The sequence below is a fragment of the Cyprinus carpio genome, chromosome B14, assembly GCF_018340385.1.
Source record: "Cyprinus carpio isolate SPL01 chromosome B14, ASM1834038v1, whole genome shotgun sequence".
In the NCBI taxonomy this organism is placed as follows: Eukaryota; Metazoa; Chordata; class Actinopteri; order Cypriniformes; family Cyprinidae; genus Cyprinus; species Cyprinus carpio.
This window is the reverse complement of record NC_056610.1, coordinates 8,398,941-8,424,839: the sequence shown is the minus strand read 5'-3', so window position 1 is coordinate 8,424,839 and position 25,899 is coordinate 8,398,941. Positions and strand designations below refer to the sequence as shown.

At 36.5% G+C, this 25,899-nt stretch overlaps 1 protein-coding gene and 1 long non-coding RNA gene across 3 annotated transcripts in view; one reads left to right on the top strand and one right to left on the bottom strand.

The window, feature by feature from the left end:
- LOC109075001 (TBC1 domain family member 9B-like) overlaps window positions 1-25,357 on the top strand; it is a 31,528-nt gene extending 6,171 nt beyond the window's left edge. The window contains exons 7-23 of the mRNA XM_042737944.1: window positions 2,301-2,480; window positions 3,187-3,354; window positions 3,728-3,878; window positions 4,532-4,746; window positions 5,239-5,356; window positions 5,445-5,647; window positions 7,570-7,652; window positions 8,512-8,641; window positions 8,732-8,830; window positions 8,913-8,981; window positions 9,690-9,930; window positions 12,828-12,893; window positions 20,607-20,678; window positions 21,335-21,385; window positions 21,630-21,689; window positions 21,766-21,863; window positions 22,006-25,357. Of these exons, the coding sequence (XP_042593878.1) occupies window positions 2,301-2,480; window positions 3,187-3,354; window positions 3,728-3,878; window positions 4,532-4,746; window positions 5,239-5,356; window positions 5,445-5,647; window positions 7,570-7,652; window positions 8,512-8,641; window positions 8,732-8,830; window positions 8,913-8,981; window positions 9,690-9,930; window positions 12,828-12,893; window positions 20,607-20,678; window positions 21,335-21,385; window positions 21,630-21,689; window positions 21,766-21,863; window positions 22,006-22,638 (2,637 nt within the window). The 3' untranslated portion in view covers window positions 22,639-25,357. The remainder of the gene's footprint in view (window positions 1-2,300; window positions 2,481-3,186; window positions 3,355-3,727; window positions 3,879-4,531; window positions 4,747-5,238; window positions 5,357-5,444; window positions 5,648-7,569; window positions 7,653-8,511; window positions 8,642-8,731; window positions 8,831-8,912; window positions 8,982-9,689; window positions 9,931-12,827; window positions 12,894-20,606; window positions 20,679-21,334; window positions 21,386-21,629; window positions 21,690-21,765; window positions 21,864-22,005) is intronic.
- LOC109075002 lies at window positions 16,127-18,284 on the bottom strand. 2 transcript variants are annotated; one of them, XR_002015124.2, is made up of 2 exons: window positions 16,808-18,284; window positions 16,127-16,320 (listed from the first exon to the last, which is right to left on the bottom strand). It is a non-coding gene; the product is annotated as an uncharacterized LOC109075002 (long non-coding RNA). The 2 variants fall into 2 exon arrangements; XR_006156416.1 differs by having other exon boundaries at window positions 16,127-16,317.
- Window positions 25,358-25,899: the final 542 nt, after the last annotated feature.

Here is a 25,899-nt window from a genome sequence, read left to right as displayed (position 1 = left end):
CACACATGCATTTATATATTTCAGAAAAATATATTTATATACATTAGGGATATGCCGATATCAAATTTTCATGTTGCGATTAATTGATCATGTTTTTATTTATTATGTGTTTTATCACGGTATTGAAGTTAAGTTTTAAAAAAGTGGGTCATAAGTACAGTGAACAGGTAAAATAACTTTTTTCTTATAACAAAAAATTGAACATTTAAATGCAATAAAGCAATACAAAAAATATATTTAAAGTTAAAAATTTTACACCGATTAAAGTGCAAAAAGAACTTTAAAGACCCATAGGTATCACTAGACAAAATTAGTTAACCTTTTAATGCATTAAAATTCAAAACAGCTAGCTACCGCTCAGAAGTTATAATCTTTGTTAAAAAATACAAGACTTAGCTCATGTTGTCATTATAAATAACACAGTTTGAACTGTCAATTGTAACAATGTGTATTGACATTGGAATACCTAAGACCCCTGATGTTCAGAAGAATTTTATCAGAGCAGTTTTGTTAATAATGAAGCACATGTAAGGAGTTAATGAACAATAAAGAATCAAAACACTTTCAAACAATATCTAGGACATGTTATAGTCCAGATTAAAATGGAAAAAATTTATGGAAATATATATATATTATTTTATATTATTTAAATGTTTTAGAAAGTAGCACTGCTTTTATTTATGGGGTTTTCCAGGGTAAGGGCTGAAGTTTCTGCAGTTTAGCGCCATCTGCTGTCAGAGAGTGAATGTGCGTTCATTCGAGCGCATCTCTCACGTGATAAAGCTTCTTGCGTGCTTGTTTACATCAGAGTTCACTGTATCCAAGCAGTTCCAAAAACGCAGTTTTGACAGTTTGAGGGGAAAGTATTCTTAAAATGCATTTCAAATTCATATTTGTAATATATAAATATTCCGGTTTGGAAGTGCCCACGGTTATCGTGCATATTCATTACCGCGATATTATCGCATTACCGAATAGCACAAGTCTAATTACATACAGGTTTAGAGGTTAAAAAACACATTATTTTAACGTACTTTTCAACATACCGGCACAAGTCTAATTTGTGTATAGTTTGTTTAGGTTTTTGTAATTGTTTTAAATGATTGAATTTAATCGTAGTGTTTTCATAGCCTTATATTTTTTAATTTGATTGGATTATATTGGTAAAAAGAACATTATTTGGTGTAATAAAATGTTTAAAGGGCTTAGATGATATTGGTAAGATTTACATTATTTTGTGTAATTGTATGTGTTTGTGGATTTTAGGGTTGGGGTTAAACCAACGTGGGTTTTAGGAGGACGTGGACGAGTCTTAACTCTCTTTGGGTTTGAAACTTTAGTCTTTGCAACTTTAGGGATCTTATCTATTCACGAACAGCTTGTAACACTCCAAATAGAAAGGAAAACTTGAAATCGCATCATATGACCCCTTTAAACTATTTTTTAAAAAAAGAAAAGGGACGAGTCAAAAGAGTAAAGAATTATTTTAAACCACACGCATCTTACTGTCTGATTTTATTTATTTTTAATTTTTTTCGATTTTTGAAGGGATATATAGACACATTAGCTTTTTGTTCTAAACAAAAACAGCAGACAGGCTTATTGAAAATGAAAATTCTTTATACTCTTGACCTGTTCCTCCTTTATTTCAAAATATATTTTAAAGGCTGAGGCTTGTCAATTTGAGGTTTGTCCTTTTAAACAACTCTTTCTATTTGTGAAAACCTGTATTTGAACTGCAAATCATGTTTTTTGAAGCAATATTATGGTAATATGTTACCATAGACATTGCTCTACCCCACTCATACATTATTTATTTTATTTATGCAGGGTAAAAAGCCTTAAATATTATTAAAAAAATCCTGCAGATACCCTGTAAATTCTTTCTTCCTTTCTTTTTTATTTTATAATTTATATACTGTATGTTGACTATTTATATTATGTTATTTTTTAAATTTTATGGTTTTTTTTATTTGCTATATGGCATCTGATTTAAAGTGAAAAACTCATTTGTGTGTGTGTGTGTGTGTGTGTGTGTGTGTGTGTGTGTGTGTGTGTGTGTGTTAATATGTAAATTTATCCACACTGGAGAGAGAGTGTGTGCACGTGGTTGCCAGGTTGACAAAGATGAGTAGCACACTTGGCAGACATTTCACTTGGTAAACAAAAACTTTTATTTTGAATGCGATTAATCGCGATTAATCATTTGACAGCACTAACACACACACACACACACACACACACACACATATAGTTAGAACAGCTTGACGCACACTTCCTCTCTCATTCTCTCTCTGTAGGTGACTATAGTGGAGAAAGCGGACAGCAGCAGTGTTTTGCCGAGTCCACTGTCGATCAGCACTAAAAACAAGATGACCTTCCTGTTTGCTAACCTCAAAGACCGTGACTTCCTTGTACAGCGCATCTCTGACTTCCTGCAGCGCACGCCTGACAGGCCATGTGCCCTTAGCACTCAATCTGTGAGTCAGAATCTATCAAAATAGTACAGTATTTCATCGATTTCACTCTCGATCAAAAGTTTTGGGTTGGTAAGATTTTTAAAATGTTTTTGAACGAAGTCTCTTTTGCTCACCATGGCATGTATTTGATTATAAAAATACAGTAAAAACAGTAATATTGTGAAATGTTAATAATTGTTTTATTATAATAATTATTAATATTATATTATTAATAATAATACAAATATTAAAATAATTGTTTTCTATGTGAATACATTGTAAAATGTAATTTATTCCTCAGATCAAAGCTGAATTTTCAGCATCATTACTCCTTCAGTGTCACATGATTCTTCAGAAATCATTCTGATATGCTGATTTGCTGCTCGAGAAACATTTCTGATTATTATCAGTGTTGAAAACAGTTGTGCAGCTTCATATTTTTCTGGAAACTGTGTTTTTCTTTTTCTTTCAGCATTCTGTAATGATTAAAGACTTCAAAAGAACAACATTTATCTGCAATGGAAATCTTTTGTAATATTATAAATGTCTTTACTGTCACTTTTGATCAATTTAATGTATACTTGCTGAATAAAAGTATTCATTTACTTCAAAAACAGAAATCTTACTGACCTTAAACTTGTTAACTAGAGTATCTACTTATTTACGATTAAAGACATTTGCCCCATTGAAGCATAACTCATTTTTACACATTTGTCATTGCTTCCAGGAGAATCCCAGCCCGAGTACACCACCCTCTCTGCCCCCGTCCCCTCCTGTCCTGGGGCTCGGAGAGATGCCCCAAAACCAACACTACAGCCCCAGTCTGCCCACTGCCAAGAAGGGTCTACTGCAAATCTACCAGCAGGACGTCCCGGAGGAGCTGGGGCCCAAAGTGGTGAGACACACCCCTCTCACATCCATCAGCCCTCATGTGAAGTGGTTAAAACAAATATGCGTAAAATGATTTTAAAATAATTTGATCTGCTTATTACCCAGCTAAATGCACTACAATCTTTTATAAATAGAAAGTACAAAAGGACTATTAAAATATCTTTTTCACTTTTGATCAATTTAGTGCATTCATGCTGAATAAATTAAAAAAATAATAATAATTACTGACACAAACCAACTTTATTTTTAACTAAAACTAAAATATATATATTTTTAATATTATTTGAAATAAATTTTCACAGAAATAGAATGAAATCTTCGAACAGACAAACTTGTTGCTCTGTTATGTTTTGACCTTCCTCTTTCTGCTCCTCCAGACGAGAGAGAAGATGAAAGAGGAGTCATGGAACATCCACTTCTTTGAGTTTGGCCGTGGAGTTTGTATGTACCGCACATCTAAGACCAGGGAGCTGGTTCTGAACGGGATACCAGAGAGTTTGAGAGGAGAACTGTGGCTGCTGTTCTCAGGTAATGAGTTCTACAAACACCAGGGGGCGCTGCTCACCAAGAACACATGACACTTTTTTTTATTTTATTTTGATAGGTAATTTTTATTAGCACGTAAGCAACTTTTTTCTGTTTAACTCTTTCTGTTTTTTTAAGTTTTAGGAATGTCAAATTAATTTTCTTTTTTTAACTATCAATGACAAGACTGGTACTACATTCCAGTCACATGATTTTACCAGATTTAGAAAATAGTTAGCCAGAGTTAGGCAATATTTTCATCTGCAGTCCCTTAACATGTTAGCCTTTCACCATTAAAAAAACGGTCAGGTCAAGTCAAACCATGTTGCATTATGGGATGCAGTGTTCTGACATGTTTATATCCTATATATTTTGGCATACGCAGTACATTATTTGGGTATGCAATGCATTAATGAACATTTGCGTACTGTGCACAGTTAACATGAGTATTATCATGCTTATCCACGTGTGTGTGTGTGTGTGTGTGTGTGTGTGTTGACTTCTGCTGCCCGTGTGTCCGACCGTCATGTTTACACATCAGTGTGAGATCTCACACGCTGTCAGAGAAAAACAGACTGTCAGCTGTTGTTATGGAGCTGCTCAGCTCATTATTACGATCACATGACTTAAAACCTGTTATTTGTCCCATTTTTCAGGTGCTCAGAACGAGATGGCCACACACCCGGGTTACTATGCCAGTTTGGTTGAGCAGGCGATTGGTAAATATACTCTAGCGACAGAGGAGATCGAGAGAGACCTGCACCGCTCCATGCCTGAACATCACGCCTTCCAGAACGAGATGGGCATCGCTGCCCTGAGACGCGTCCTGACCGCCTACGCTTACAGAAACCCCAACATCGGATACTGCCAGGTACGCACACACACATGTTTGTTTCTGTGAATTGTGGGGACTTTCCATAGACTTCTTTTACTTTTATACTGACCAAATTATATTTTTATACCCTAAACCTACTCTTTACAGAAAACCTGTTTGCATTGTTACATTTTCAGATAAACATCATTTACTATTTTTTTTTTTAATTTCCCCATGTGAGGACCGCAGGTTAGTCCCCACAATGTCAAAAATTTCAGGTTTTACTTTTCTTGTGGGGACATTTTTTTTATTTTTATTTTTTTGATGACATTTAGTTTTGAGATCATAACATAACATCAAAAGAATGCATATTGATGGTGTTTTGCAGTCTGTGCATGTAAAGTACATTATATAAGCACATTATCTCAGACTTGAGCACTTCCTGGTTTGAGACCAGCTGTTCTGTGGCGCAGTGTCTGTCTGTGGAGAAGTCATATGAGAGCTGCTGTTTAACATGGTTCTGCTTCATCTCTCTCTCTCTCTCTCCAGGCGATGAACATTGTTACGTCCGTGTTGTTGTTGTATTGTACTGAAGAGGAGGCCTTCTGGCTGCTTGTGGCGCTGTGTGAACGGATGCTGCCCGACTATTACAACACTAGAGTTGTAGGTCAGTCACACAAATATAAACACACAATGAAAGTCGTTACCAGCCAGATGTATCTTTCTGCTCACCGGTGTTTTCTGATCCGTGTCAGGAGCGCTGGTGGATCAGGGTGTGTTTGAGGAGCTGACCCGCGAGTGTTTGCCGCTCTTGTACGAGCACATGCAGGATTTGGGCGTCATCTCCACCATCTCTCTGTCCTGGTTTCTCACACTCTTCCTGTCCGTCATGCCTTTCGACAGCGCAGTGCTGCTGGTCGACTGCTTCTTCTACGAAGGCATTAAAGTCATTTTCCAGGTGAGGATCATCAAATGCTGCATCACATACTGGTGAAGTTTCTGAGGGTTCTAAGTCTTGGACAATTTTGCCTACAAAATATTCACAGCATGCCAACTGCAAATGTTAATAAGGTCTGATTACTTATGGAAAAATAACAACCCGGACCTGTAAGCCATGTTACATTGCATGCAGTTGCTGATGGACATGATGTAAAACGACAGACTGCGTGATGTATAGAATGCGGTCAGTGTTTCCCACAGACTTGCACTCTATTTGTGGTGGCAATTTCACTGGCATTTATAACTTCGATATGATGAAAAAATGATCGCTATTCGATATCATTTATGATTCTATGGCGTAAAACTACGACAACTTTGATTGCATAAAATTTTTATTGAAAGATAAATATATCATGGTTAAAACATGACAGTGAGGGATATTTTTACATTAATGAAATCCTTTTAATTAATAATTAATAATTATTTTTCGTATTTTTACCCAAAAAACGTTTCAGGAAATCCCTAATATGGACAAAGGCATCCAGCTATTGCTGTAACTCAGAGAAGATAGAAACGCTGGAACTGACTAAACATGAAGACAATAAACACACAACCACAGCAATATAAGAATAAAGTCCATTTATAATGTAATGGTAATTGACATAGCCTTTATTACAGTATAGAATACTGTAAAATAATGATTCTTATGATAAGGAGACACATCAGAGCACAAAAGGAAGCTATTTCAAACACTCGACTGACGTTATGAAGTGAGTTAGAAGTAAAAATATGTCATTAAATGTGTATTTTGTTGGACAACATATTTATACTTTTTCTCATCACACTGCGTTGTGCATAAACTCGCTGTTAGAGGGAAGAGAGCAAGAAAACACAGCTGATAGTTAAGTGTATAATGATACGAAAAAATACAGGAACACATTTTGAGAAACACTGTGATGAGAGAGACATGCTGAGCCAGTCAACGTGTCAATTTCAGCTCTATACCCATTTTAAGTAGTAAAAAATTTTAACGGGAAATCTGTTTGTGGCGGTCAATGTTAATAATGTGGCAGGCTGCCACAAATAAATCGATATGGGAAACACTGGCAGATATATGATCCTAAAATTCAAGATATGAGGTCAAAAATGCCACTGTATGGGTTTTTGTCTTATATTTATATCATATGACATAGTGTAGCAATATTACACGAGTGCTGTTTTCCCGAATATCTACATGCGAATGTGATACTGTCTTTGTATAACAGTTCAGTAAACAAGAGGTACATATTGTGTTATAATTTAGGCACAATATTGTCTGTTTTTGCTCAATTTCACAATGAAAATAGTTCCAGATGAATCCATAACAGAGCTGTTTTGTGTCTCAGTTACTCGATGAATCCACGGTTGTGAACATATCAAGTGAGCCAGTGATTCAGTGACTCATTCATACAGATAGTCATTTGATTCATTTCTGAATGAATTGCTCATTAAGAGAGTGACTTGCTGCCACCTATTGGCAGTTATAGATTCATATTTAGAGCATAATTTAATTAAATTTTTTAATTTAATTTTTGATACACATTAATGCCCATTTAAATCTCATAGGATTATTAATGCAATTAGAATTGCAGTGTAAACCCATTCATGCCACTACTAAACAGTGTAAATATACCTTGAATGCCACTTCAGATATAGCTCCTGACAACAGTGCTATGGCTAGATTTTACTACTTTTTTAAATGTTTGTTCAATGCTTCTTTTTTTTTTTAACACAGTGATTTTAAATGATCTTTTTCGAGGTAAATTCTCAGTGTGACTGAGATTTGATGGATTAATGTGAACATTAAAACATGTAATTGCTTGACAGCCCTTATGTGTGTTTATAAATGTATGTATGTATGTATGTAAATGTGACTAACAGGTGTGTGTCACTCTTCTCCAGGTGGCATTAGCTGTGCTACATGCAAACATGGATCAACTTCTGTCCTGTTCAGATGAGGGAGAGGCCATGACTATTCTGGGCAGGTGAGTGTGGCTAATACAGCATCATATAGCTCATAGTTTACAAGATGACTGTGAATGCAATATGAAGGCAATGTTAATTTAACAGTTTTGAGTTTTTAGACATTCACATTGGCATAAAGCAATTAATTCGTTTTTTTTTTTTTTAATTCAGTTTCAACCCTAAAGCCTACTGTATGATATTTGATTCACAAATAAGTCTCTGAATGATCAAACCTTTGCTGTTGCACTCAATCTACTACATGTATAATTGTAGAAATGTCCAACTTCAGCTCATGCTTCACGTGTCTTTTTGCTTTGAAATCTGTACTGATTTTTATAAAGTAAATGTAAGAATAACTTTGATATTGTTGCTTCAGTTTACTTGATCATCCAGACATCTTTTTTTTATTTTTTTAGAAAAATTAGTGAGTATGATCAAATATGATTTTTTTTGATCAGGCTTTTGAAGAACATTTATTTGTTCATCTCTCAATCATTGTATTGCATTGCATAATATGTTTTGATTATCAAGCATTTATATCATCTTACTAAGGCATATTATTGGATATGCAGAGTGACTGATATGTATATAAGTTTATGCAAGTATCTGCTATAATGTTATAAAGATTGACAATTATCAGAATTTCATCTTACGTTTTATAAATATCAGCATATGCACCAAATGTAATGATTATTGCTCATTTTGGGCCTGTTAGTAAGAATTAGTTTTTTTTTTAAGAAAATTCACACTGTATTCTACTATCTGAGCCATAATGCAAACTTTAGGCTTTACAGGGTTACGTTTTATTATCCCTTTTCTACTGTCTGAGGCTTGTGAAGATGCACTAAATAAGGTTTGTTCTGTTTCTGGATCCTGCAGATATTTGGATAATGTTGTAAATAAGCTGACCGTTTCTCCGCCCATTCCGCACCTTCATGCCCTGTTGACCAGTGGCATCAACCCTCCACCTGAGATTGACGTCTTTGAGCTCATTAAAGCGTCCTATGAGGTGAGGGGGCGGAGCAAGAGGGACCTAGACGAGCACCAATGCCAATACGATCCTCCTTATTAACTTCGTACGTTGTCTTCATCTAATTATAGATTTGGTAGCCTGCGTGCCGACGTCATCGAGCAGATGAGGTTCAAACAAAGGTTAAAGGTCATACAGTCACTAGAAGACACAGCCAAGAGGAGTGTGGTAAGTGTGTATGCAAAAAGTCTTATTTATAATTTTTTTTTAATCTCCACATGTGATCATGTCTGTATTGTGTGATATTCAGGTGAGAGCGATCATGACAGAGTCTGCCTTCACTATTGAGGAGTTGGAAGAACTGTATGTTCTTTTTAAGGTAAGATAAATGTGTGAACTCAGCATTAATTAATTAAATAGTAATAATAATAATATTGTTTGTTTTTATGTTTATTTATTATATTATTTATTTTGTTTAAATGTGTTTTAACACCTTAATGCTCATTTTTAACTGAAGAAACCACTAGCTGTTGTTATGTTTGTATACGACCATTATTTATTAAATGATAAATGTTAATATTATAATATTAATAATATTGTGATGAACAATATTATTAACATTAATATTACAAAAAAGTAATGTATTTTTTAAACAAGATATCATTTATTTATTTTATCTGTTTATTTTTATTTATTAATTTTTTGTAAATTATTTTATCTGATCTGTGTTCTTCCAAATTAATGTTTTTTTTAAGCTAAAGAAACTACTTGCTGTCTGTGTATTTATGTATGTTATAATTAGGCAGTACTGCCAAAATTCATCACATTACAGGTTATTTTAGATCTTTATTTTTATTATTTTAGATAGAAATTTAACTGAAATGATCTATATATTAAGTCAACATGTAGTAATGCTTGTTTTTTAATGAACCAGTGATTTAATAGTTTACAGAAAGGTGCTTCTCATTCTCACTGAGTAATTGTGGAGTTGCATGCATTTGTGGTAACCCTGTCCTCCCTGTCCTCCAGCTCTAGTTATTGTGTGTGTAATTGTGTGAATGTTAGTGTATATGTGTGTCTGTCCCAGGCGAAGCACATCATGAGTTGTTACTGGGGTGCGAGCAGCACCGCGGCGGAGCGGCATGACCCGAGTCTGCCGTATCTGGAGCAGTACCACATTGACTGCGGTCAGTTCGTTCAGCTCTTCTCCGCTCTGGCGCCCTGGAGCTGCGGCCTTCACACCAACACGCTCTCCAGCCGACTCTTCCGCCTGCTCGACCAAAACAAAGACTCTCTCATCAACTTCAAAGAGTTTGTCACCGGACTCAGTGAGTGGACGTGTTACACCACAGCTTGTAGATTGATAGAGTCAGAGTTTGATTCATGTGAAAGCTGTTTCTGATTCAGATAAAAGCTCAACAATCTTAGACCTCAAAAGCCTCTCCATAGAATTCTAAAACGCGTCATCTGGCAAAAAAAGAGATTTTTTTCATACTCAATATATTCTGAAAGTGTTCTGCGTGGTTGAAGTTATAATATCACACACAAAAGAAGACCGAATTAAAAACAAACACCTGTCAGCGAGATTCAAAACAAATTTGGCTGATTTGTAAATAATCATTAATATCATGCTCACATATTGAGTATTCACAATAAATTATATAAAATTTTATTTTATTGCATCCTTGGACTTATTTCATAAAACTTTGTCTTGCAACTTGTGAGAATAAAAGTGTTAAATTATATTTTGATAGCATTCAAGTTGGTAAGTTTGAATAATTTTTTTATGAATCAGTTCAAAGTGTCATTTTCAGTGAATTGATTCAGAGATTCATTTGCATGATCAATATACACTACCAATCAAAAGTTTGGGAGATTTTTTTTTTTTTTGAAAGAAGACTCCTATTTCTCACCAAGGCTACAGTTATTTGATCAAAAATACAGTTATATTGTAAAATATTGTTATAATTTAAAATAATAATTTTCTGTGTTAAAATTTACTTTATTCCTGTGATCAAAGCTGAATTTTCAGCATCATTACTCCAGTCTTCAGTGTCACATGACCCTTCAGAAATCATTCTAATATGCTGATTTGCTTCGCAAGAAACAATTTTTATAGGGGTGCTCCGATTGATCGCTACCGATCACAATCGGCCGATAATCGCTTTGGGATGATGATCAGCGGTCTCTAAAAAGGCCGATCTCATAAAAGCGATCTCAAGCTGATGATGAGGTTTGGCATGACATGCAGCGGCACGGTCTCAGTCTCTGTCCGGCATGGGTGAAATAATTATAATGCTTTAGGTGAGGTACAATTCATATTTCATCATTAAATAACTGATGAAGTAATTTGAAAAAGTTTCTGAGAGACATAATTGCACAAACAGCGTGAGTGAATCACCGTGCGCTATCTTTCTCTCTCAAAATGCAAATGGCTTCAAATCACATCAAGTCTGCACTTATAAGTGAGATACACAGTTGACACAGAAATTGTCACTTGCACTGTCAAGGCAGTGTCGCATCGTCACTAAAGTTTATAAATTGCTTTTTTTTTTTTTTTTTTTTCTTGCCAGTTTTTAAACCATTCAACGCTCACACGCTTTCCTGGAGACTGTGCGCTCATGTGCACACATAATGCCAGGTTCACATTACTCCGTTTGCAGTGCGTATGTGGTGCGTATTGTTCCTCGCTCATGTTAATGGATTAAAGCGTTCACACTGTACACACGGTTGCGGTCCTGCAGTGCGTTTAGGAGTGGTGCATCGGCAGCAGTGCAGGGATCGTTTCCGCACCAAGTCTATTTTTTTGCTGTGCTGCACGCCCTGAATTAAAGTAACAGATCATTGTTTGTGGTAAATATGAACATGCATTGACAAGGAAATGTAGTAATTACACCATAAATGCATATAAATAAAGTCTACTGTGTTTCACAGCCAACATATAGGCTATGGTTTTTTGGCTAGGTTTAAAAGAAAAGAGCACTTTTATATAAACAAGGCAATAATTTTAAAGTCCTTAAAGTTCTTTATGAACTGCAGGATTGTTAGTAATAAAGATTTAAATACAAAAGTAAAGGCAGTAGAGCTGACTGTTTCTGTCAGTGGTAAGTTTTAATTTAGAATGTTTGTGATAACAAAAGAAAAGTAGTTTAAATATTTTCCTTTAGCAACTTTATAAATCTAAAAGTAAATGCCAAAGTAAAAAGTATTGAATAATTGGTGAAAGATTGTATTACTGTACTGTGTTGTGTTGTGAATCAGGAGCAGACTCCTGTGTGAAAGCACAGTCCGTGCTGCTTCTGTACCACACATGGACTACATACGCACTCACATACAGCTCACATAATCAGGCTTGCACTCTGTAAGCTAATGTGCAACAATTACACTACTGTAAAAACAAAAATACAGTGCATCAAACATTTAGGTGAGATAAATATATATTTTTGAAAATATGTCCCCCTCCTCAAAATCCTCTCACAAGAGTCACCTAAGAGAAGAATTAATTTTCAGAAATGAAATTCAGGCCATGAATAAATGCCTAAAAATCATGATTGGATCATCACTGTAAATAATTCTACATGGTAAAAAGAAGGCTTTAAAAAGATCGGTATCGGTGATCGGATCGGCAGATACTGCTTTTTTATTATCATTGTTGAAAACTGTTGCGTTACTTCATATTTTTTTATGCTTTTTTCAGAATTTAATGAATAGAAGATTCAAAACAATAGCATTTATTTCAGTTAGAACAACCAACAGATAGTTTTGTAACATTATCGCCATGTCTTTATGTAATGCATTAATTTATTGCAGAAAAGCATTAATGTCTAAAAAAAAAAAAGACTACTCACAAAATATGAACGATAGTGTATATTATGTTTTGGTAAATGTAAATATTGCTGTGTATTATTGTTATATCAGTGGATTTGAATGAAAATGATGAAATACCATTCTGTTTCTGTCTACAAACTGTGAAAAATTGATTTTTGCTGTTTTAGTTCTTATATTAAAAAATTTGAATCTACTTTGCAACACTGTTTGGTGGAAAAATATTCTAGCAATATATTTATAAAAATAGAATGTCAAATTATTGAGGGATAATTAACTGTAAGTAAGTCTGCATGTATTGTGTAACAACTCACAGTAAATCAAAGAAACAACTTGTGTATCTCTTCTAAGCTTCTTGACATCTTCATCATGGCAGTTTTTGGTTTGTGTTGTCTCTCAGGTGGAATGTATCATGGCGATATGACGGAAAAACTCAAACTTCTCTACAAACTCCACCTGCCTCCTGGTATGTTTACAGTCATAAAGTCTTTATTAACCTGGCCACGGAAAGAGTGTAACAGTGTAAGCAGAAAGAGAAAAACAAAGTAGGTTTTTGAGGAACATTATTAGTGTTTTTATTTGGATTTAGGAACTGTGTGTGAACGACACTTGTGAACAACAAACACAAGCACAGTGAGGTGTCGTGGAAAATCTAATTTAATAAAGTAATAAAATAATTGTAAAGGCTAAGAATGAAAAGATACATAAAGATACATTGAAGGATAGATTAGGACCTTTGAGCCAATCATGTTACTCAGTGCACATCACCCCATAACACATGTACATCTCTCCACATTACATGGTAGATGTCTGGTTACTCTCAAAACTGACTGTCTCTGGTACACAGTTTCCCTTAAATGTCGTTTTTCAGCCGAAAGCAGTTACGTCCACAAGTTACATAAAAGAACTCAATGTCCCTATGGACTATATATATATAAATATATATATATATAAATATATATATATATATATATATATATATATATATATATATATATATATATATATATATATATATATATATATATATCACTCTCATAAGGGTGAAAAAAGCATTTGCATTGTTTTTTATGGAACATAGTCATTCCTAACATATAAGCAAGCTATAAAGAAAACAATAACTCTTATATTTAAAAAATCTTATTGTGATATTCAAACAGAAGAAACTTTCTTATCTTTCTTTCGGGTTGCATCATCTCGTAACACTTTAGATCCTCTTTATTCTACAGCATGTAATGCTACTATTCTTCTGTAGAGCTGCTGCAGGTGTCAGATTTTAGCATCTCATTGGCCTTACCGTCTTCATCAGAAACACTCACATTATTCTTACTTTCACACAAGACATTGTACATTACCATCTGATGAACTACTTAAGATTTCATGGTTGAATTTACAGCTCTTCTAATCATTCCCCCTAAACAAGGCCACATACACAGCAAAAATAAAATCATAGCCAGTGCCAGGGTGTCCGCGGGGTCTTAAAAAGTATTAAAAGTTGATAAATCAATTTAGAGAAAATTAAGGCCTTTAAAAAGTATTAAAAAGTCTTAAATGCCATTTACCAAAGTATTAAATTTTGTGTCATCTTTTCATTATGTATATTTGTCCGAATAGTGGGGTTCTGTGTAGTTTATTTATGGAATCCTGCAAGATTTGACGCCGTCTGTTATGTCGCTCACTGACTGAATGCGCTGCTGCGTGATAGCGCGGGACTTGTTGATCCCGCTCTCGCTGAATTTCTGACCATAACCGCATGCTCCCATCTGCTCCCACGATTTTTGAATCCGCTCCCGCAAACATTCTAATATTATATTTAATTTTCGCGCATCAGGGCGCCGCTATCAGTCTGTGGGGTAATTAAATCCCTTTAGAAATAAGCGCTGGCAGTTCACTTTCGATTTCGCGATCGCGAGCGTACTTTGTAAAGGGAGCACATCTATATTTGTCAATGAGCTCGCTATCTGTTGAGGACCAAATCCTCCAACATCTCGTCAGTCATCTCTCTTACTTTTGACCCGTGATCAGTCAATCTGACTTCTGCAGCTCGTGTTGGATGCAGGGTTGTTGTTGCTGTTTTATTTTCCACGAAATTTGCCTGCTTTTAAACTGTTGCATTGGGTTGATTTTTTTTTCCCAGTGGGTTAAAGGTTTGAAATATTGCATAAATTACATTTGGTTGTAATGCTTGCACTGAAACATTTTGCATTCTACTTGTAATAAAACTGGGCTAAATGTTTTGGGCCACACTAGTAGGAAGCATTTGAGCTGTGTTTATGATGAATGTGCATAACAGTGACTGTAAAATATGTTTTTTAGGGACGGAAATTACTTTTATATTTGGGACATGGTAATTGCGCAACTTTGGGTTGTTTTTTTTTTTTTTTTAAATTACTGGCATGGGCTTGGGATGCACAATTAAAAGGATGTAATAATTGTGATCATTATTTTACCATGATCATTCATACTTGATCAGGTGCAGTACTGACACTATCAAATCAAGCACTCCGTAATCACAGGTAAACTGTCTGATCAGTCAGATGTTTGTCATGAGAAGAGTTCCACAAAACAGCTATGATTTGCAGTGAGTAATAAGAGCTGATGTTACAAATACATCTTTTGAATATCACAAAGTAGGTCTGTTTAGTTGTGCTGTCTCACAATCAATATACTGTATAGTAAATGTAAGTTAAAGTGCCACCGATGTAACCGGTTAAAAGTTGGAGTAGCGATGAGGTCTTAAAATGTATGGGAAGAGTCTTAAAAAGGGTCTTAAAAGGTATTAAATTTAACTCCATGATTCCTGTATATACCCTGAGTGCTGAGATGGCAATTAACTCAATGTATTCTGCTCTCTGCCATAAACCCTTAAACCAATTCCATCCCCAGTCATCATAGGTATTTATTTCTCTAGCTGTCAACCTGTTAATTGCATTAGTCATGTTTTGAATACAGTTCCCACCCACCCCAGGAGATGCGGTGAGCTGATCCAGGACAAGTCGGTTTTGAAGCGCTGTCAGCTTCAACCCTTGTAGTTCCTCCTTGATGCCTTCCATCACCTTAGTAGTGTTGATGAAACTTATCGATTCAAATCTCGAAATCTCAACCTCTATCTGCAGCAAGATTACACCAAGTGACATGATTACAGCATGGAAGAACTTCTCCACTCCGTTCCACAGCCTGTGTTCCCTTGGAACATAATTGTCTCTTGCCCAACTTGGTTGTTCTCCTCGATCTTTCAGTGGGGACACTTTCTTTTCGATCTCTCTCTTGACTCTTGTCAGACAAGGTGTTTCAGGTACCTTGACTACTAACATTCCCCCTTACAGCTCCACCATGGCACATGTGCCTGTCTAATTCCTGGGTAGTGAATACACATTTACACAGCCAATAGCAGTCTTCCAGCACACTGGTACCTTATGCCAATACCAGCCAATAAGGTATTTTGTTTGTGCTATTTGTGTAAAATTGATGTTGGTAAGTTAGTTGTTGGACATGTTTCTTGTTGCGTCACTTGTTGAGTTAGTCATGTAGTTTCTCTGCAGTGGTCGGATGGTATGTTTCCTAACATCTTAAGTCCTTCGCTGTCATCCATTGGCCCGTACTGACCTCAGATCACTCCCACACAGTGATGTTGCACAGGGCAGCTGGTCAATCACTTTACTGATCTGTCGCCCTCTGGTGGCGCTGGAACCTTCTTGCAGTGACTTGTGTGCACCCACGTAGCTCTCTCTGCCACTTTTACTGCAGTATGTTATCAGCAGGACCTGGAACGGACCGTTCCACCTCTTAGATTTCCAGTGTTTCCACCTCAAGTCCTTGATTACCACGAAATCGCCAGGCCTGATATCATGCAAGACTCCTTCAGCTGGCATGGGCAGAGCGTCCTTGACCTGCTGAGATATGAGAGAGAACAAGAGACAACTTTCAACAATAGTTTAGCATGTCATCTTCACACAAGGCTGTAGAGGGCAGTGGTCGTGGTTCTGGCTCTACTCCAATGGAAGTTGGCCTGCCAAACAGAATTTCAAATGGACTCAAGTTAGACTTTGTTCTTTTTCTCATTCTCAAATATATTAACACAATGGGGAGTGCTTTTACCCAAGACAGAGCTGTCTACTCAAAACACTTCTTTAATTTGTTCTTTAATGTGCCACCTGAGTGATGGCTTCATTTGCAAAAGGTGTGCCATTGTCACTCGAGCATTATATGATCGAATGGCTGATTTGGAAGTGGGTGTGCTGCTTGAGGCATCGTTTGCCCTCTGACCACATTGCTTGTGGCACAGATCATACATGACTGACTATACTTGTCCGCAAAGGAAGTGAATCCCTTTGTGAACCAATATCGATTTAGCAAATCAAACATTCCCCCCTTACTCACGTGATCTAGGCCATGTACAAGTTTTGCATAGTGTGGGAAAAAGTGTTTTTGGCAGGCATGGTTTGTCTTCAGTACTCAGCCAAAGGTTGTTTTTCAGTTTGCACTTGGCCTTCACCCATTGTTTATTCTCCTCTCCTGTCGCAAAATCTTGCATAGCTGTAAGATAATCAGAAGGGAGTGTGAATGAGTCATTGTTTACTGTTACACAGGTAAAAGAAGGCTCTGTTCTTGTAGCTGTGTCCTTCACCATGGTATCAACTCACTTGTTACCTAAAGACACAAAATCATCACCTTTGGAATGTGCAGCACATTTGCAGATAGCAACTAACTTTGGTAGCAAAATTGCTTTTAACAATGCTGCTATTTTATCATGGTTTAGAACAGGCTTACCATCAGACTTTAGAAATTTCCTGTGTTTTCACAATGCCCCAAAATCATGACAAACCCCAAAAGAGTAACGAGAATCTGTGTAAATTGTAACTGTTTACCCTTCAGCAATTTTGCAAGACTCCGTCAAAGCTACTAATTCAGCTGCTTGTGCAGAGCGGGGAGCGCTCCAGATGTTATTGTTGCATATGCAGTGGTTACAGCGTAACCTGCTCTGTTTTGGCCAGTTTTTGGGTCTCTAGATGCTGAACCATCAACGAACAGAATTAAGTCAACATTTTCTAAGTGGGTTTCTTTTAAATATGGTCTTGGTGTACAGACCTGTTTAAATGTGGCAACACAATCACGTTCTTTCCCCATCCTGCCTCATAGGGAGCAGTGTAGCAGGATTTAACACTGTGCATCTTTTAATCGTAATGTTTGGCATTTCCAACTAAATTGCAGTGTACCTGAGCCTTATGGCAGTTGACGAATGGGATGTTTTCTGTTCCAACAGGATCATAGAAACAGCGTGTGGCATGAGTAAAGTCACATCAGAGGACCCCCACAATTTCCCTTAAAGCTAAAATAGCTTTTTTCTGCAGATGCAACAGCTCTCAGTCATTTTGGCAAGCCTGCCGCTACCTGATCAAGCTTACTTGAAAAAAATAGGCCACAGGTCTCCCCCATGATCCTGTAACAGAATAAAAGTCATGAACCCATTTTCTTATCAACAGTTTGTTCAGTATTTCTCTCTGGGTCTGGGAGTTGGTGATGTTTGTAACAGTTCTCTGCTTCTGGGGTCCAGGTCCGTTTTTCATGTGGTTGCAAGCCCTTCCCGTGAGCCAAAGTGCTCAGTGGTGATTCTTTGATATCATAATAAACAAATGTTCCACAGAACGAACACGTGACCAAAAATGACATTAGTTGCTTTTTCATGACAGGCTTTGGAATCTTTTGAGTTGCCTCTTTTCGTTTCTCAGAAAACGTTTCTCATCTTTTTAGTGATGACATGAGCTAAAAATGTCACCTCCCTTTTTACAAACTGCAGTTTTGACAAACTAGCTTTATGACCCTCAGTAGCCAAATGTTTTAGAAGTTTTACAGTTTCTTTATCTTTTTAACAGGGAAAATAGGTGTACGCACAGGAGAATCCTCACAGGGCACAATTACCCCAGCTGCTCTTAATGATTCAAAAGCTGGTGCTATACCTTCAATAGCCTCTCTTTTTAGAGGACATTGAGGTTTACAGGGTTGGTAATCAGACTTTGGAGTGATTTGAACTGGTTAACCATTTTTAATTAGCCCCACGTCAAACTGAGAAGAGGCCCAAAGTGTTTTAGGGACTTCTTTGAGTCTCTACTTCCTCTGCTGAGAGAAAAGAGTGTATTGTTGTCATCAGTCACACAGACTGTGCATACAGCTTTAACAGCAAGCCCATGCAAACACAATCGGTATGCAGACAGTGTTGGATTGTATTAAACATTTTCATCTGCTGTCTCGACCCAATTCACATGAAAAATACACATTTAAATATATGTGATCATGTATTAAAGCAAGCATTTATGAGCAAGCATATTTTCTTCATTGCTGTTAGCTGAGTTAGTGTGTGTGTTTCATTCTTATCTGTTTGTGCTGCGTGGGCTTGGTGGACTTTGCTTCCGACTCCCCCCTCCTTCTCCGGCTTCTACTGTGAAAGTCTCCATTGTCAGTCCGCCTTAGCTTTCTCCTTTTCCGGTCCAGCCGCCGTTTGATTGATCAAATGCGGACAGTGAAATTTTCCAATGTCCACTCTACCCACAGTTAAAGCAAACATCTGGATCAATCTGGGACAGTCTTTGTCCTTTGCCTCTTCCGTGTGATTTTGGTGGTGTTCACTCTGACTGGAAAGTCAGTCTTGATCCGTTGACACAGTGTTTCCACTGCCTGACGATATGCCTTGTTGTCGGCATGATTCCAGTCTGCATTCTTCCTTTGGGCATTGCCCGTAGGGAAATGTGGTCTTATCTTGTGCCAGTCTGTTGTCCCCAATTAGAGCATAAGCAATTGTTTCAGTTCTTAGACGTTGGGATTAATTCTTAGAGTCTTTGGTAGGGGTGCACGATAAATATCGGCCGATAATTAATCCACGTGGATTTGCGCAGCTTGTCAGTTAACAACAGCTCTGTGTTAACTGACTGACATTAAACTGCCAGAATTTTATAAGAAGATATCTCCGTTTGCATTGTACTTTCAGCACTGCAACTTTGCAGATATTGTTTATGCTCAAACAGCAACATTACACACTAACTAACGTTAAAAAAGTGAAATTGCAATCAACCACCCCTTTAAGAACCTGTTTCACTTACTTGTGAAACTACGGGGTGGTTTGGACTTGGACCAATGGAGGCTTGTGCCAATAAAGCCCAGGAATACCAGATCTTAATTTGTCAAATTAAAACCCCAATTTTTTAAATTTTCAAGGGTGTTGGAATTTCAAAATCAGTCTCACCGTTTGTAGCACGTGTTTTCTGATCCGTTGAGAAACCAGCAGTGAAGGTCCACAAACCCTCAGATGTCAGTCCCCCCTTCCCTGAAGCCTTTTGGGGTTTAGGGCTAAACCCTTTGTGGGTTTAGGGTGATCAGCCAACTAACATCCTCAGGTCCTGGACGATCAGCTGTGGAATCATGTCACTCGTCGTGGAAATTCTAATTTAATAAAGTAATAAAATAATTGTAAAGACTGAGAATGAAAAACAAAACAGAGTTTTGTCTTTGTCTTGCTTGAATTCTATGCAGAGAATGATCATGTTTACAAACAGCTTTGAGTCTGTGTGCAAATAGATAACACACACACAGACTCACAGCCCACTTTTTATACTATGTAAAAAGATACATTGAAGTATAAATTAGGACCTTTGAGCCAATCATGTTACTCAGTGCACATCACCCCATAACACATGTAGATCTCTCCACATTACATGGTAGATGTCTGGTTACTCTCAAAACTGCACGTCTCTGGTACACAGTTTCCCTTAAATGTCGTTTTTCAGCCTAAAGCAGTTACGTCCACAAGTTACATTAAAGAACTCAATGTCCCTATGGACTATATACTACCTTGATCATTGTATGCTTAAAAAGATACATTCAACAGTTATATGCTGTGAAATATGTACTTAAATGAGATTAATGCAAGCAATGCAAAATTAACAAAATTCAAATTTCCATAACAGAGGAAACCAGATCGCTACTCTCAGCAAACACTCTTCTCTATGTGTGTGTTTGAGGTTTATTGAAATGAGAAAATAGCACTTGTCTTGGACTGTGTGTATGTGATGAAGATTTGTAGAAAAGATAAGAATGAGATGTTTATTTTTGAGGGTGTTACAGCACGAGTCATTTCGAGTGTGTGTGTATGTTTGTTGATTTCATCGTTCTCGTCTCTCTTTCTGAGCGTTGTGTCCAGAGGAAGCAGAGTCCGCGCTGGAGGCCACACGGTTCTTCACTGACGATGACACGCCTCAGGGTACGAGACACTTTTACCACCTAAACAACATTTGAAGCCAACATTTAAGATATATATCAGGTTCAATACAAGTTAAGCTCCACAGAAAGTTATTTTTCCTTTTTCCAAAAAAAGCAGAATGTGGTTATAATAATACACTTACAATGAGAGTAAACATGGTCATGCACTTCAAGGGTTTAAAGTTGGTTCTTGTTTGATGATAATTAAAAATAAATTGAGGTATTATGTAGTAAATGTACAGCACAGTCGTAAAGTTTCATGCTGACTCTAAAAGCCAAAACTACTAGTTTTTCTTTTTATTTTATTTACTGTCGTGCTGCTAATAGAGCTTCACTTGAATTGAAAAGCAGTATATGAGAGAATTTTCAATTTATTCCAAAATGTTTTAATTGTTATTAATACTTTCTTTTAGTTTTATGAATAGTTTATTTTTAATAAACATGTTTTGACTTTTCTGATCTCCCTGCATGTACCTGTGGATGGTTTGGTCCAGGTTTAATGACTGATGATAACTAATTATTAATCTTCTACATTCTTATTTTCCTCATTTGTCGTCTTTCATATCTCCCCCTTCTCTCTTTTAACTAATACTTTCTTTCTTTCTTTCTTTCTTTTACTTGTTCTTTCTGTCTGTCTTTCTCATCTGATCACTCCAGATCCTCCCTTCCTGTCTCATCTGGACTTCCTGGCACAGGAAGTGACCTCAGGTTTGTGTCTGTCACGTCGAGTGTTTTCTGTCTCTCTGGTGTTTAAGGGTTTTGGTGTTTCCCAGTCAGTATCGGTTCACTGTTGGTCTTCACATGATATTATCTTACCTTTGTGGTGCTCTTTTCTTTTTTAACCATGGGTTTTGACGTCATGAAACCTTTCTGGTGGACACTTTTAAATGGTTAATGGCTAAATGTCACTATGATGTTAGTGTTTATTAATTCAGCATTAATATCATAACAGGTGAGGAGCTGAAGGAGGCAGGTGATGCATCAGCGACCGGAGACATGGATGAGAGAAAAGGTGATAATACTCGCCAATTGATGACTCCATTAAGGAAACCGGTTGTTGTTTTAATGGTATTGTCTTGCGTTTTTAGAAGAGAAGCCAAAGGACTATAAGTATTATTTGAGAATGTGGGCCAAAGAAAAAGAGCCAAAGAAAGAGAGTATCAAAGATCTGCCTCGGATGAATCAGGTGACCAGTATTCACTGTATTTACAATCATATCAAATCAGGATTCATTTATTAACTAGCAACCTAGTGCTTAAGTGTTTTTGAACACCTATTGAACACTAGTATTAAGACTGAAACACATTTTTGTAATCATACAATTACAGGAGCAGTTCATTGAGATGTGTAAGACTCTCTACAACATGTTCAGTGAAGATCCCATGGAGCAGGAGCTGTATCATGGCATCGCCACGGTGGCGAGTCTCCTGCTGTGCATCGGAGAAGTGGGCAAGAAATTCACCAACAATGGCAGCAAGAAAACTGAAGCCCAGCTGCCCTCAGCAGTCGACACTCTGCAGCCGGAGAGGGAGGACTCGTCCGGGGAGGGAGGATCAGGACAGTCCCTGGTCTCCAAGGCCCTGGCAGAGGCGCAGCTAGAGACGCCACCTCCAACAGCGGCCGGCTCCGACGAAGAGGCTAAAGACGACACGTCCGTTTCGTCCTACTCCGTAGTGAGCGCCGGTTCACTGCAGTGCGAGGACATCGCCGACGACACGGTCCTGATTGGCTGCATGAGCGGAGACACGGTGGATCGGAGGCAGGGCAGCGCGCCGGATGCCGATTGGTCCATCACGTTCGAGCAGGTTTTAGCATCGTTCCTGACAGAATCATCGCTGGTCGACTACTTCGAGAAAAAACACGACATCCAGAGCAAAATAACAGCATGCAAATCACTGAGAGCCGTGGAGAGACAGACAAGTACGTCAAGCGATCACGATTTCTCTCTGAACACACACTGACAGGCTCATAAAAACATGCATGAACACATAAACACACACATACTAATGCAAAACAAGCATATGTGTATGTATGTCCGGTTACTCTCTATAGGAGTTTGATACTTCTGTGTCATAGTCAAACAAATAGTGTTTAAAATCCATCCAAGCAGCTTTCTATACAAGTAACCTCTGGAGAGTTTCACCCTAGTATCTGGTTTTTGATGGGTTGAAGGGATCAGCTAGTAGGTCTGGAATAGAGGATTATGGGATATGGCCTACGTAAATCTAAATATATATATAAACAGATCAACAAATGAAACGTCACACTAAAAATATTTGATTTGCACACTCGTCTCAAGTCCCAGGTTGAAATATCCCGCACTAAAAGTGTACGTCACTAATGCTTTCTTGCATGTGTGCTATAGCTGGATATATTCTGTGTATTTGCCAGTAAGAAGTGTCCTTTCGGTGAAGAGTCCACCTCATAGCTCTGCTCAGATTCACTTTAACCCCTCAGATGGAAACAGTTGTTCATTATTAGCTTTGGTTTAAAGCCGTGTTTCTGTGTGTTAAAAATCAGCTTTACTGTTTCTAAGTAGGTCATTGCCTTACTGATCAGACGTGTACAGTTGGTGGAGGACGGTGTTGCATGTGTTTGTTGTGGTGTTTTGTGAGGAAAGCACCATCATGTTCTAGCAGATTGCCGGAAAACTACACAAGCGGTACAGCGCTGTCTTATCTTCGTCATCCAAAATGTAAACAATGCACCAGATTAATTTAGCGCTATAATGGCCTCTACCAAGTGAAGCAGGAATTGTTTCTTTTATTCTCCAAAAAATGTTTTTGCTGTCAGGCCAGAGTAAGCAAGTACAATCACTGGGCTTCATTCATAAAAAACTCAAGCAGAGCGAATTAAATTACTTGTAAAGGCTTTTGAATTGGGTCACTTTGAAATAAATGAAACATTCATAAATTATATTGAGTGCACAATGCAAACAACATTTGTAAATGTATGTAAACTGATGCACTGAACTGAAAAGAATCATTCAAGAAATCATGTAAACTGTTGAATTAATCTTGTACTTATTGAACATAATTCAGTCATCAATTTACTGTTTTACAAATGTGTTTATGCATTGTATAAATTAAAAGCAAACATTCAGTATGCATTAAATTGTTGCATCAAAAAAAAAATGCATATGAAATTCTGTTTACATAAATTGATACATTTGAATTTAGAAAAAACATTCTTATAAATACCATTAACTTAATTTAAAATATCTTAATGTTTGCACATTTTTATGTACATTTATGCACTGAATTAAAAATCAAGAAATCATCATGTAATTAAATGAATCATTATGTAAATTATTGAATACAATTCAGTGCATCATTCACATTAATTTACAATTTAGCATTAAAATAAAACATTCAGCATTATTGCATTGAAAAAAAAATCACATATATGTAAAATTATATTTACAAAAATTGATGTTTGAAATTAGTTAATCCATTCTTAAATAAATTATAGCATTAAATTATTTAAGATTCTTTGCATAATTTTTTTTTCCCTCTGTAAAATTATTATATATTTTTTTCTAACGTTTTTGCTTGTTTTATAAATGAGGCCCTGTAACGTTTATTTTGGAACATGCAGTAAAAGTAACATTTCCATTCCTCAGCCATAACTTGATGTTCTAGAATGTTTAAAAAAACTTATTGTAGACCTGTACATTGAGATAAATATTGAACCTGTTGTTTTAAGGACAGACTTGGCCTTTTCATTCTGATCTTTACTCACATGAAAGAGTCCGGATGCCTGCATTTAATCAGATGTATTTGAGTTTCTTAACCTATAAATAGTTGCATATCACATTACAATATCAAAAGTTTTAACGTCAAATCATTTGCAATGATCGTTCTTGTTTGTTTATAGTCACGTATCGCTCTGCTTTTGTTTGACCTGTCACCTGTAATTCGTTTCTATTCTATATTTGTGTTTTTAACAGTTGCTTTTGTACCAAGTAAACTAGCTTTAAATTGTTCAGTTTAAAAAAAATAATTCTGAAAGGCTTCAGTATTAATTTACAGATGTTTAAAGAGCTTTAACGTGATTTAAATTGGGCAGAATTTAAAAACAACATTTGAACCAGTAGAAATTAGAGATTTTAAATAAGTGATGCAGCATTAAAATATATGTTTTAAAATATGACTTGTTGATTTAAAACATCAGTTTATCTGCGCTATGAAACACAATTTTCTCATTTGAATCTGAATGTGAATGAATCTCCCGCTCCTGCCACGTGACCTCTGTCTAACTGTGAAAAAAACTGGATTCACTTCACTGTGTTTCTAATTAACTATGTTAATTAATGCACAAACTAACACTGTTTCCACTTTCATCCTGCATTTTGCAAAAGGAGTGAATCTTTACATGTTCTCTCGTTGGAAAGTTTCTATTTCTGTATGCTTCTGTCTGTGACCTGCAGTTCTTACCTGATGTCCACTCATTTAAAAGTTGTTTTAAAACCTATTGTCATGAAACCAGTATTGTGTAATATTATGTAATAAAAATCAAGTTATGGAAAATCTGAGCGTATTTAGTCTTTTCATGCACATTGTCCAAAGTGCGACAAACCTTGTAGCCGCAGTCATAACTGAAAGAAATCTGCCAAGAAACCTCTTCCAAAATAAAGCACTGATGACTTTTATTATGTAATGAATAAAAGGTAAATGACTCAAAGTGAAATGTTGCATTAGTATCTGTTCATCGGTGGATACATTTTTGTATTAAAAAATCATTTTAAAAAGATAATAGAAACTGTAAAAAATTATAGAAAAAACAATAATACTAAAAATGTTTACATTAAACACTCTTAAAAAAAAATAGTTCACCCAAAAGTGAAAATTTACTAACCTTCAGGCCATCCAATATGTAAATGAGTTTGTTTCTTCATGGGAACAGATTTGGAGAAATGTAGCATTACATCACTTGCTCACCAATGGATCCTCTGCAGTGAATGGGTGCCGTCAGAATGAGAGTCCAAACAGCTGATTAAAAACATCACAATAATCCACATGTAATCCACATGACTCCAGTCCATCAATTAATGTCTTATGATGTGAAAAGCTGTTTGTAATAAAAATCAATTAACCAAGACATTTTAACTTGAAACCATCGAGTCCTCGATCCATAATTTTGCTTTCTTGAGTGAAAAAGGTGTCTTGTCTGATTTAGGAGAGAAATCGGCACAAATCAAGCACAGTTTACAAGAGAAAATA